The sequence below is a fragment of the Agelaius phoeniceus genome, chromosome 9, assembly GCF_051311805.1.
Source record: "Agelaius phoeniceus isolate bAgePho1 chromosome 9, bAgePho1.hap1, whole genome shotgun sequence".
In the NCBI taxonomy this organism is placed as follows: Eukaryota; Metazoa; Chordata; class Aves; order Passeriformes; family Icteridae; genus Agelaius; species Agelaius phoeniceus.
The window spans coordinates 15,728,517-15,742,759 of NC_135273.1; the positions used below are offsets into that span (position 1 = coordinate 15,728,517).

Below are 14,243 nucleotides of genomic sequence, written 5' to 3' on the forward strand. Positions count from 1 at the left end.
AATTACTAAAAACAGTGCTCATATGTTAGAGGTATCAAATTTTCAAGAACTTGGGTGGTAGAGTAACATGAAAATACATTCAAAATAGAGAAGTATTAAATACTTTGGGAAACAGAACTAGAGACTTTAATTAGGGTATTGTTTGTTCAAAAGATGATCTTTTGACACAGTCAAGCTTCAGCTGAAGTATCCCACACACATTGCACACAGATGCACACCCACACACAAAGATATAGGCCCTTCTTGAAAGGGCATTAATTACTATGGCAACTACTGGTGCTGATATAGGCAACTCCATTTATTCTATCATTACTTGCATATCCCCAGAAACACCAGAACCCATCACATTTGCAAATATAGTTCATAATTCAAGTTTATTTGACATTATCTAATAATTATTTGAAATACATCAACCTTTGAAAATAAATTAACATGTATCTAAGACCTTCTCATACAAAGAAACATAGTGAATGTTTTTCAATCACATTTACTTTGGAGCTGCAAGAGACACCTAAGATTTTGTGTTTCCATTAGTTCATCTGCTTTCTTATGATGTTTGTGTTAAAATACAGTTTAACTCACCGAACATTTTCTGGTCTCAATTTATCCAGTACCATCTCTATTAAATCAGGCCTGAATTCTTCAAGCAAATATTCAGCAGCCAAGACTTCTTCTATAGGATAATACTAAAAAACAAAGCCGAGGAATACGTAGGTGAATTAAACAAAAGTAAGCATGAAAAAGCTATGGTTCAGTAGAGGAAACAAAAGCAAAGACTCCTGGTCATTATAGCTATATTACCCTGGTAATTTCAAATTAGGGATGTGCAGGATGTTTTAAAATCTCCCTCAAAACTAAACAAGAGGGAGTAGCATTCTAACTATGTAATCATATTTCTCACGTACTAGGCAATTTTACATAATTTATATTTACCATTCTTCTCTCTTAGAATATTTAATGTCTCAATATAAAAGTCACCCACCTTTAAATGGTATTTTGATTAAAGTAAAAATAACATGGTAAATGCTGACCCCTGCAGGACATTTCTGAAGGTAAAAGAAGACCAAGTACTCACGCGAGTACATTTAGGGAAAACAAAACATAAACAAACAAAATAAAACAAAGAAACACAAAACCTAGGCTTTTTTAGGACTCTTGAACAGTTCAATTCTTATTTACAATAATTTAAAGAAAATTATATTTTAATATCTAAAAGCATAATAAATATTTAAAAACTTAATTCTAACATTTTTTATTTAGGGTCAAACTGAAGATCTCTTAAGGTACATGGCAACTTAAGAAGAAAAGAAAAAGCTAAAACTCATCTGAAAATGATTAATGTAGTTGACAGGAAAACTTTCTTGATAAACACCTGTTTACCAAGGGAAAATTACCAGGTGACATAAGTGCTCAGCACTTGCACTTTGCCATACCAATGTACTTTTCTCAACCAGAATTATTCCAAAATGGCTTTCTGAACTATATACATCATACAAAAAATTACAGTGGAACGACTTCCAGAACAGAAAGTAAGTCACAAAAAGGATTGTGGAAAAGAGAAAGGGTGGTAGGGGGTGGAGATCAAGGACAACGAACCAAACCAGTGTTATTAAAAATTCAAGTATGAATGCTGAAGATCCAGAATTTGATGGTCATTTAACTACTAAAGCAGAACAAAAATTACCATTCACACTGCAAAGCAAAAGAAAAGACAGTTAAAAAAAAAAAAGTCCTCATTCAATACCCTGCTCTTTGGAACACTGTTGGCAACTTCCTGGCCTGATTTTTGGAGACAGCAATTGTAATCAAAATAATCCAACAAATACTGAAAGACTGTTTCAGAAGTCGGAAGTCCATTTGTTAGAGATTTTAGGCATTGGACAGAACAAAAGCAAGAGACAGCATGCCACACTGGAGCTCTTTAAATATCCATTTACATGTTTTCAGCCAAGTCTAATGCTTTTCAGCATACAGATTGAAAATTTGAAAATTAAACATCATTATTTTAGACCAGTAATTGCTGCAAAAGAATTTAAACCAGTAATTCCTGCAAAGAAACCAAAAATTTCTCTGAACAGATAGAGACAGACATTAGGTATAAAATTACAAATGGCTGCAATGTATAAAAGTTGTGTAATTTCACTAGAACAAAAAAAAACTCAGCAAACCCCCCTAAATCTTCCATTAGCACAAAATGAGGGAATTTTGCAAGAAGCATGAAAGACCAAGTAAAAGCTACATGATTCTTTCAGTACCAATATGCAATCACATCTGTGAAGTCAAGCATTTGTAATTTGCAATCTTAATACAAACATTTCTGCTTACTGCAGTATTTCAACACTGTGAACTAGGGAACACAGTGTTTATGATAAAATATTCTTTGTCTAATATTTCCCTAGAGAACACTTAGCTACCAAATATAATGGCAAGGTATGTATGTCTTTAGAAACACTGAAACAGATCAAATAGCACCTCCAGTCACTGTATAATCAGTTCTACCAAGTACAGAAGTATAAAATGGTAGAATGAACAGAATGTGACTTTTTGACTGCCAAAATTAAGGCCTATGCAGTATACAAGAACTGCAAAGGACCTCACAGATGCCTGTATTTATTAAGTGGATAATCAAATACACTGTTAAATTATTATTAGAAAAAAAAAAAACAACAAAACAAAAACAATTCCCTTTCACTTACGTGCAACATTCCTCCAAGCTTTGATGTGTAACCTCGTGGTCGTTCCTTATCTTTAAATCTGAATGCCACAGCATTTAGATCCTAGAAAACAAAATATGAAGATCATAAATTAAAGCCTATTTTAAGAATAATTACTGGCTACATAATTCCTTTCTATAATAAAAGAAAAGGAAGTACTTTTGCTGTATCCATGTTATAACAGACAAGTACCTAACCTAAGTTTTCAGGATTATTCAAGTTGCATCAAACTCCCAAGCAATTTGTGATAGCCTCATAATGTGAAGCATTACACCAGTCTTGTAAGTCCTTTTCAAGTTAAGAGATCTGCCTCATCTCTCATATATTTAAATTTCCTGATAATTTGAAAACACACAAACTCTGATCCCACCAGTACACAGTGTTCCAGTGCAATGTTTGTCATCTATTAATGAACTGAAGCCTCTCTCTCCCCCTCTTCCTTTTCTCTTCCTTTTGTTCAGTCAGCCAAGAGTAAGTTTAGAGACAGAAAAAGTGTGTTTCTTTTTGCTGTCTCAGCCAGAGAAATAGAACACATCACTCTTAGGATACAATGGCAAGGGTGAATTAAAGAGAGCTAAGACTTTAAAGCCAGTGAAAAGTACAGTCCATCCTTCCATGAAACCATGCAGAGAGACTGATTAACTCAACAATTCAGCTGAAAGTAAACTCAAAGCTTCTTTTCATACTAGTTTGCAAGCTCTCTGACTCACCCCACTGTCCCACAGTCTCAGGAGTTCTGGGACTGCAAGAAGAGGAGCAGGGGAAAGGCACAGGGATGAGACAGAAGGATGGAACTGTTTTTTCCAAACCTTGGATTTGCTTACTCTGTCAGTGAAACAAATCCACTGGGACTTTTAGCAGAGGATAACAAGACCTGAGACTACTTTCACAGGTATATAGTGTCCAAGTGTATGAAACAAAGCTAACCCAGCTGCAGAATTTCTATTTTCAGGGAGACTCAATAGTTTGGATCAAACAAAGCTGAGATAGAAAAGGAATCTTTACCCAAGCATATGTACTGAACCAATGAGACTATATATATTTATATATATATATATAAATAAAACTGGGTTTGTTTCACACTGACACTGAGAAGAGCAGTGCTATCTAATAGGACACCACATTTTTGCTCTGTGCACACAGAACTATCCAGACTCATAAGAAGCATGAACAGTTCAACAAAGACTGACATGTACTGCCAAAGTACTTCATGAAAAGCCTTTAGCTGACTTTTCAAAAAGATGAGGAGAACAAATACATTCAATGCCCTATTGCCTTTACAATCTCAACTATACAATTTCACACATGAAAGAAGGGAGGGGTAGCATAGCAGCCATTTAAATTTCCAGTTCAATGTTACTCCTCACAGTAAATGTTTCTCCCTTTCTCCAGTGAAGACTAAGCAAAGTTATGTAAAACCCTTGTGGACAGAGCAAGATCCTTCTTCCTCCACTGTGCCATCCTAATCCCAGCTCTATAAGAGCATTCCACACCTACATTAAGACAATGTATTCTGAGTGTACTTGTCATTTGTGTCACATTGCATCTTAAAAATTAACAAACTTAATTACCATGTAATTATTAAATGCTAGTTACAAAGTCAAATAATCTAATAATAAATAAAGTTTGTAAAAAGACAACCACCACATATGGTACAGCCCCAATTACTTACCTTGCACTCTTGGAAAACCCATTCTTGAGGTCCTTCTGTACGTAGTTTTTGAATATATTGAAACATGTGCAAAATAATATCTTCAACATGCACTGAAAAGAAAAAAATACTTAATAATTCATTCAGTTCTGCACAAAGAAATTTAATGAACACAAATATGGTTTTATTTTTAATTACACTTTGATACATCAAGATCTTTAAGTACATCTGCAATCCCACTAAAAAAGTTAAACTTGCTTTTTTCAGACATGAATTTAAGGTAAGTGCTTATGTCCCCAGATAATTCCAAGAAGTGCACTGAACATGTCTTATTATGTGAAAAAATTTCTTTACAATATCATTTAACTCAGGTCTAAATAGTATGAAAAAGTAGCACACAAAGGTATTAACAGCTCTTCTTCTCTAAAGAAGTTTATTTGAAGTATTTAATTAACTAATTTAATATAACCTTAAGTTGATTTCTTATGCCAGGTGAGGTGTGTTAGCATACTTAGAGGAACTAAACACAGAATACTAACAAGTTAATTAAAACAAACTGGCTTTCAAGCTATAATACCAATTAGTCTCTTAAGATACAAACACAAAACCATCACATCAGCAATAACATGGAATACAGACAAAGTGCTTCACTTACAAAGTCCTTCTTCTGTCAAGTCCACATTAATGATGAAAAACATGAAACCTCTAGCACCTTCCTTCTGGCCTCCAACAAGAGTATTTACCCACCCTATGTCATTAAAAAGAAACTATATTACATAAACAAATCTCTAACAATTTATGCAACTTTTTGCATGCTTCAGGAACATTAAAACCCATTTTGATTCATTTACATGTTTTCCTTTACTTCATTAATGCCTACAGCAACAGTGCAAGTTAAACATAACCCAAGTCAGTTCCATCTGATTTTGTACTCAGAGTGATATGATGGAGTCAGGATCATTTGATTACTGGATACTGTGTGGAACAAAATGATATAAAGTAAATAGCAAAAGATACACCATTATAATGTTCCAGACATTAGGGGACCTGACAGTAACCTCAAAGTTAGTGACAGAATAGAGACAAGATCATTATGCCAAAGTTTAAATAACTCCCTCTAAACAAGGCACATAAAGGGGAGTAAAAGAAATAATAGCCTCAGCAGCCTGAGTGACTGTTACCTATTTATTCCTCCCTGCTGCAGAAACAAAAATAAAGCACAAAATGACTTAGAGTCCAAATTACTCAATTAGATAAAGGCTTTAACATAGAGAGGTCTATTTTAAGTGAGACACAGTAAAGTTTAAAAAACTGTGTGATCAAATATTTTTCAATCCTCCACCCTTGAAGGACTTACCTTTGGCTTTAAGCTCTGACAGAAGACTCCCTGGGCCTTCATGCCCAATCAGATGGCCAAGGTAATGGCCAGGGTTTGATTTATAGTATTTCTGAAGGTCTGGTATAGGAAACGTGACATAAAGATTTCTAATGTCCTTAATGGGTACCACTTTATACAGTTGCTGAGAAGAGAAACAAGCAAGGAGACCCATAAACAAAGGGAAACTCATTTACTGTATTAATCTCAGGGCATGTATCATGTTCCCTTCACACACACACACATTACAAACACATCTCCCAAATCTCAAAAGTATCTAAAACTTAGGGCAACACTTCAGACAGTCATTATAAAATCAAAGAAAATTAACTATCTCACAGTTGCTTACAACTGCAACCAAATGTGCAACCTTTACTATAACCTATATAAAACTATACTCAGCATGGAAAAGTGGGTGGAAAATCAATAGAAAAATATGGAATTTAACAGGGACATTGATAAAAGAGTAGTGAAGTGCACAATGTATTACTGAAACATAAAAAAGAACATTTAAAATGTACACTCTGGGTGGAAGATATATCTCTATACGTACCCGGAGATGCTCTTCTTGGAAAGGATGCTCAGGAAACTCTGGTATAGGGACATTTTTATTCTCTACTTCTGAAAATAACTTGACCACTAAGCAAGTCAGCTCATCCAAGGATTCTAGCATAAAGAATCATTAAGAAAAACACAGTAATTATATAAGGATTCCAACAAACTTCTTTTTTTTAATATTGTTTTGGAGAGTCCTGAATTACACTGAAAAGTAGTTTTAATGGTGTTATGATTTTTCATTTCAGAAAGAAACCAATTATTCACATTTAAATTTTAAACTCTAACATGCTAGAAGCACCATGCATATTAAAGGAAGGCTTCAATCATGAATAAAATAAATCCTGTAACTGAAAATATATCTCTACATTTTACAGATTAAACTAAGCTAGAACTGAAAGATACATCAGATATTGAACACCTACAAAAAGAAACATTCCACAAAAGTTTAAGGGACGTAGAATTACAACTGCAAATTTTCTAGAGTGAAAGTAGCTTTGCCAAAACTTGAATTTTCTTTAGCCTCAGCTCATGTCCAGCACTTCAAGTACACTTTGAACCAGGTCTGTCCTTGGCACCCAAAACACACACACCTGCGACCTGTTCAAGCCCTTCTAATTTTCCATCCATTCTAATTTCAGTCTGTGACTGCAGTACTTTGCAAGATTGAGAGAAGACGTTTTGCAGAAAGAATATGACGACGTGCATTAACTCACCCAAACTGACCTAGATTATTTCTGTTGAAATGCTGCCTTCAAAATTGCTTCCTGCCTCAAGAAATGCATTTTGGAGCACTTCTCAAAGTGAGCATAAGATAAAAAAAGATTCTACTGACAATTTTTTAATGAAAGACTTCCAAGGGTGGGTATTGGAAGAAAAAAAAAAAAAAAAACATCAATTGCTTGGACATCTCAAAATGAAAGATTTGATAGATTGAAAGATTGAAAGATTTCTAAAAGCAGTTACCTTGTTATCAAAACAATCTCAGTTAAACTGAGAGAGTAGAATCTTTCCTGCCCAATAGATGCATGCTCCTAGACTACACTACCACAGCTGTGCTGAGGAAAAAAACTAACAAAACAATGTGAACCAAGAAGGTTCCTTATATATTAAGATTTTGTGACTTACATATTATTCTATTAAAAGCCACCAGTTTCTATGCATATCAGCAAAATAAACATTCATTTAATCTTGCAGGGACAGTTTTCTTTTATTACAGATTTACAACTGCCAATGTGATTCTCACTGTAAAAGTTTCCATGTAAAATTGCTCCGTGAACTTGCTCTTGATTAGATAAAAAGCTCACTTTCTTCCATTCATACCCACCATCTAAGCATTACTGTGAAACACCACACAAATACTTGTCTGCCAGCGCATTTTCAAAAAGCAAACAGCTTTCAACACACTGTTATTAAGCTTTTGGGAAACTTATGTAAAATATCATCTCAGCTGTGGAAAGTTCTAAGCAGTTGGAACCTCCATTTTTTTTCAAGTATATATCTAAAGTCTTACTCAAGCAAGAGAACAAACTCACCTCTTCCTAAGACGCAAATAGCCATTAAATTTGATGAATAATAAGTAGAATGGAACTTCAGTAGCTCTTGCCTTACATCTATTCCTTCTTGGGTTGGTCTAGTTTCCAGAGTGAATTTGTTCCCTGTAACATGAAAATAATTAACAATATGTGAGGTTAACAATATTTAATGTTACAGATTAATCTTATAGATCAAAAAGAAATATATAAATTAATCAGGCTGCTTTCCTTTGGATGGATAATAATTTTTAAAATAATCAATATGCATCATAAGAAAACTAGCTCAGTATTGTCTTATGTTTTAAATATTTTGTCTATATTCCTCACCATATGCAGACAAATTAAATGGTGAAGTTCTAGACACCCTACTCTCTTTACTCCCACAGCATCAATACATAAGATAAAATAAAATAACAAAGTTTCAGTTGGTAACTGTGCTGTTACAGTACTGGAGGACATTAGGAAGCAACAGACAGAAGACACCTTGCAGCTGTAGGAAAATGGACACTAGCCAGTGCAGAAGTGCCTGCAAAATTACTTGACACTGAGGGTAATGATGGAGAAGAATCACCGTCACAAGCATTGATTCAGGGAGATCAGTGAGGGATATGTGGGGAAAAATGCACACTCTTAAAAAGAAAATGGGAAGGTGCATTTGTTTCTATGGACAGACAAGGAGTAAAAGAAAGTTTGCTGACCAAACAAGGTGCACAGCAATGAGGAGTAACCTGAAGCATCAAATGGAGTAATTCCCATACCCTGCTAGATTAACAACATCTCAGCTGATCAAAGGGAAACAATAAGGTTGCCAAATGTATCACTGTTGTCATATCTTTGGGTAAATAAAAATCATCAAAGCTGAGCTCTACCTCTGCCAAGTCATACCTACTGGAAAGCTATGTGCTGTAATTTAATTTCAGAATCAGAACCTAATCTAAGGAGAAAGGAATATGACTATTACTGTTGAATTTGAGCACATTTTGGGTATTCTCCCCAAGAAAACATTTCCCTTGTGTGAGCTAGACAACCTTCTTGAACTGTGCAAAACTATTTCTGTGATTTCCACTTATGTTTTCTGTGTGCTACATAGGAATTAAATAATGCCTTCAGTAGCAGAGATTACAGAATGTACTTTGAACACCTGCCTACTAATGCACAGCTCCCAAGGCTTTATTTTAAAATTTACCTGTTTGGAAAATGGAGTTATAGTTTTATGCAGAGCCTCTCTTTACTGGTCAACAGAGCAATACCTGCTCTTGTGGCAGGTGGCTACCAGACCCATAAATATGCTCTCCATCAACAGATGTAAAGGTACATCTTGCCTTTTTAGAGACAGAGGAAGAAACCACTGCCTTAAAGCCCATTATCTGCTCTCCCATCCTCCTACCACACCCAATATTTGAATCACTTATTCATAAAGCAAACTGACCCATCCACCAAACACTTTTTTTTTTTGCACACATTATATTCAAAGATCAAACAGTGCAGTCCTGTTACTTCGAAGGTTTCAAAAATAAATTCATGTAGAAAATAATGCCTATCAAAAAAACCACCCAACATTTTAACTTCTACCAAAGCATCAAACATTTGTGGCTTTGTCCAGAACTATGGTATCTTAACTTTACTGCTTTTTGAATTGAGGTTTAGCAGTGTTTATTTTAAATTGTTACTAAGCATAAAAAAAATACAGCCATAGGATTGGGATTTGTCCAAGATCATTTTGTCTAGAAGTCTCCTACTGTTGTGCTCTATAGTGCAGATTTTTGTTTCTATATTCCTACTCAGTAATTCTCACGGTATTTTGCTGATCTTTCTGATTTAACCTAGTCACTGTCATCTAGTCTAAATGCAGTATTAAAAAACAAAAAACATGTGCTAACAACAATTTAAACACAATTTATTCACATTGTTATACACAAAGACTTAACAGTACCAAATGACGACCAAATCCAGTAACTGGAAAACAGCATTCACTGCAGTAATTATCAGGATCACAAAGATTTCTTCATCATTGTACTCAAAGTTTTGGATCAAACTTTTCCCTATGCTATTGTCTAGCTCTGTTTGGTCTACAATGTGAAAAATGCCATAAGCACCATAAACATGTATGGAAAGGAAAATAAGAGAACTGTTACGGTCTGTGTTTAGCAATTTTATATAAACAATAATGCTATGTATGTTACACACAATGCCACTGGATAAGTATATTCTGACAAACCTGTTCCAAATTTACTGAAGGGATGGTTGGGGTTTCCAGTAGCCTTCTCCAATTGAAATAACCTCCAGGCATCATTCATCAGATTCTTCTCATGCTCAGAATCAACAGCATTCACTTCCCTATCTTTGCAACTTTCATCAAACAGGGGGCACAGGAAAAACTGGGCAAATCTAAAGAGAAAAAATTTAGTTAAGTCAAGAGTACTGTACATAAATTGTAACAGAAAAGTATGAAACTTGGTTCCTCCTGAAAACAGCTGAATAAATTCTTTTTTAATGCAGAACTTATGAATTCTTTAACAGCTTTGACACTGATTTGCTATCCTTATTTCTCAATTTCTTTGTTTATAAATGCAGACAATATGTTCATCATATAAGGTAGTACAAGAATCAAGGGTCTTACATTGCAATTCCCACAGTGAAAATTTCTCCTAGTCTGAGTTTTACCTGCAAGAGGCTCTTAATTTCACCAATCAAATAAGTCTTGTCAGACATCCAGGGAGAAGCCAAAGAGAAAACTCAGTCTACCTCACTGGCTACACAGCTTTCAATTTCTGTCCCTTCCCACAAAACACTGAGATTTCAGCAAGTTCCCTCTACTAAGAGCATCCTTAAATATTTCTAGACTTCACCCTTGTTTTGCTGTCAATAAGGATCCCATGGGAAGCACAGATTTTGATTGCACCATCCCAGTGTTTGCACAATGTGTAAATTCATGATCATATTCTGTGCCTTGCATTTCCAAAAATATTCAGTATAAACACAACATTTGAACGTCAGAAATTCTGTCTCGATGAAGAACTCTCCTAGATGAAATAAATCTGAGTAAGACTTTCAAACTGAAAAATATCTGGTTATCAATTTTAACAAAAGATGGTTTTTACCTTTTTTTAAACTATTATAATGATAGAACTATCAGAAAACTTTTACAGTAATAAATTCAAGTAGAATATCTATAATAAAAATTTAAATACTAAAAAATACATTTACCTGTCCAGTGCACCTTCTAGATGTTCATGTGACACATCAAAGTAATAGTTGGTATGTTCACCACTTGTGAAAGCATTTGAGCTCCCAGCATGCTCACTTAGAAATTGGCTGTACTCATTCTCTTTTGGATATTTCTTGGTTCCCAGAAACAACATATGCTCACAAAAATGACTAAGCCCAGCAATGTTGGGGGGATCAGACAAGGATCCTGCAAGAGGAAAAATTTCATGTAGCCATTCATAAAAAGTAATACTAAAACATTAAAGAACTCTTTAAAATGTTTCATTAAAGAAACATTTTAAAGAACTCTGTATTATAGTATGTTGCTTCAGGCAATCATATCAATTCTGTGGCTGTAAGAGAACACTTGTGCAACTACAGTCAACTAAAATTAATCCTCAAAAAAATATTTGAAAATTTAGAATTAGTAACTGAACCGATTAGTGTCTCAAATTGCCTCTCCAGATCAGTTTGCACTTCCTTATACAGATGATTTTCAATTGAAGTCCATGACTCATAATCTGTAAAGACCTGGCAAATCACAGTGTTCTGAAATCTATACCTTGGCTTTAAGAAATGCATTGTGTTAAGAGGCAGCAATTGCCAACCATAATTAAAGAGGTATTTATCCTGTGGTTTATAGGATGAGTGATAACCTGTAATTGCCTGAACACAAGCAGCTATGGATGACCAGCCAGTAGGTGTGAAGACAAACAGATTAAAGACAACAATATTTGGAAGAATGGAAACAAGAAGGCAGAAGTTGGAGAGTGGCAGCCTCGCCTCAGAGTATGCAGCAATGCTGCAGTTGGCTATCACTGTCACAGGACCTAAACAAAACCACATTCAGGATGTTCTGAACTAGATAATGATCTGGGACAGCCATCCCCACAACAAAAAAGGCCAGAAGTTTTTGAAGTCCATCATTACTGCTGCCCTAACACAAAGAGCAGCAAGAGCTCCCAACTACAGACATGGCAAGAGGGTGTTTAGGTTATGCACACACTGCATCTCACCTTCCAATCAAGTGAAAAACTACACAAGCTTCAGATATACCTCAGATATAAGAAAAGGCTTCTATTATTCCAAAGAGTCAAAGCAACTGCCTCCCCCTTCTATTTCCCTATTTCTGTTTGCACACATAGGCACCACTGAAGTTAGGGAGTGCCTCTCCAACTTCTCTAGCACTACAGCATTTTCTCACCTCTACACATCAACAACTTAGCATGAAAAAAAAAGTCTGACATGACAGATGGAGCTGTCTGAAATCATTGCACTTGCACCCACCCCTTTTCTGCTTACAAAAGATCTTTCATAACATGAAACTTAATGGTTAAAAGCAGTCTTTCAACTGACTGAGCTACACTTGAGTAAACACAGAGTACAGTAAGAGCATTTAGCTCCAGTAATTTTGAACTTGATGTGTGAAAGAATTAAATAAACTATAAATTACAATAAAAGACTAGGCTGCCAACTGCATACCACTCCTGTCAGTTTATTTGCATCAAGATACCAGAACTTGAAGCATTTTTATTAATGACATAATTAACACAATATGAATTGGATACCTATGTGGACATCAAGTGCTGCTGAGGACTTATCTGTGGTGGGGTCACTAATGAGGAGAGCTTTAATGCCATTTGCCAGTTCCAGTCCACGATATTCTCGTTTATCCTCAGGTGATTTGATAATTTCATTTGTTATTCTCTTAATAGCTGGATTGTTCATTTTGTTGTTTGACTCCTTCTGAAACCTTAAAGAAAAAAGAAAAAAATTTCTTATTATTTTCACTTAAGCCTTGCTAATTTTTTTAATATTATGTTAAGACAGTACAGGGCAATACCAACAGCTAGAAGTTCTATTACATGTAAAATTCACTGAAATCCTGAAATTGAAATCCTGAAATCCTGAAATTCACTGAATTCCTGAATCCTGAAATATATTGCTGCTGAAACAAAAAAGAAACCTCTAAGACCAAGAAACACAATACAGATGTAGATCATTTAGTTCAGTGCTTCAAGTATCACATTAACTGTAATTGAAACAACCCAAACTTAATAAATGCCAACCCCTTATTTGATTATGATAAAAATTAAATCAAATGAAGCATATACTGCTATCTCAAGTATACTTTCAAACTTCAGGAAAGTATTTCATGTATCTGAATTGTTGATTATATTACGAGTGTTGTAACTCTGATTGTCAAATAAACAAAGTTTTACTAACAGACCATTGAGTTTGTACACTCAAGCAAGAAACAGTAACACTGTTTACAATAGTGCCACAAAAATACAAAGACTGAAGAACTGCCATGATAAACAGGAATAGACTGTCTCACTTATTTGAACTTCTACCATTAGTTTAACAGATGCTACAAGACACCCTTCTTTAAAGGCATAATTCTACAATGCTAAGAAACTAGTGTGACTGATTCAGAATCTGAATGTCTCCAAGCAAAAGCTATAAACAATATCAAATAACTTTTTAAAATGCATGGTTCAACGCATTTTAGAAGGAAACATAAACTAGTAAAACATCTTCTCTCACTATCAAATACTTTAAAAAACAAATGTAATCACTAAACAGTAACTGAAACGCTGAATTTAAATTTAAATGTGTACACTCTTATTTTAACTGGTCATTTATCCACTAGCTTAACCCCCTGCTCAGGCTAATCCTGCTTGGAATGTCGATGGCCTTCTTCCACTGAAAAAATGCATATACCATTGAAATACAAAGACTATTCCAAGTACCACATCTCTGTTTCTCTGCATCAACAGCACTGATACAAGCCATGCTAACAATTAAAAGATGCCTCCATGTTCAGAGTTTTAAGAAATACTCTACTAAACTTAAGATACTGTGTAAAATTTTTTGAGTATAGATACTTTTCATATATGAAAATCAGTAACTAAACTGCTCCTAATTGTTTTTCACTTGCACACAAGTTAGATTGCCAGATCTAAGTATGCAGGAGAACAAGGACATCCCTTAAGCTCCTGATTCCATGTCTGCTAATGAACACCTATACCTTGGTATTCAGCTAGAATATTCTATGTCAATAAGATACTAGTTGCCTGTCAGAAGACACATATACACTATAAACTATTCGAGTTGTGGGGTTTTTTTAAATGTTATACAATTTCCTTATCATCTGATATCTCCTTGTTATTTCTATACCACATCACTAAGTCACAGAACTTTAC

The 14,243-nt window shown here is 34.8% G+C and overlaps 1 protein-coding gene across 5 annotated transcripts in view; it reads right to left on the reverse strand.

The window, feature by feature from the left end:
* IDE (insulin degrading enzyme) overlaps positions 1 to 14,243 on the reverse strand; it is a 53,671-nt gene that overhangs the window by 32,042 nt on the left and 7,386 nt on the right. For all 5 annotated transcript variants that reach the window (XM_077183048.1, XM_054637879.2, XM_054637877.2 and 2 more), the window contains exons 2-11: positions 12,606 to 12,790; positions 11,038 to 11,245; positions 10,049 to 10,218; positions 7,831 to 7,953; positions 6,294 to 6,406; positions 5,723 to 5,885; positions 5,021 to 5,113; positions 4,387 to 4,478; positions 2,697 to 2,777; positions 583 to 686 (exon numbers count right to left, since the gene is read on the reverse strand). In XM_077183048.1, the coding sequence (XP_077039163.1) occupies positions 583 to 686; positions 2,697 to 2,777; positions 4,387 to 4,478; positions 5,021 to 5,113; positions 5,723 to 5,885; positions 6,294 to 6,406; positions 7,831 to 7,953; positions 10,049 to 10,218; positions 11,038 to 11,245; positions 12,606 to 12,765 (1,307 nt within the window). In that variant the 5' untranslated portion in view covers positions 12,766 to 12,790. The remainder of the gene's footprint in view (positions 1 to 582; positions 687 to 2,696; positions 2,778 to 4,386; positions 4,479 to 5,020; positions 5,114 to 5,722; positions 5,886 to 6,293; positions 6,407 to 7,830; positions 7,954 to 10,048; positions 10,219 to 11,037; positions 11,246 to 12,605; positions 12,791 to 14,243) is intronic.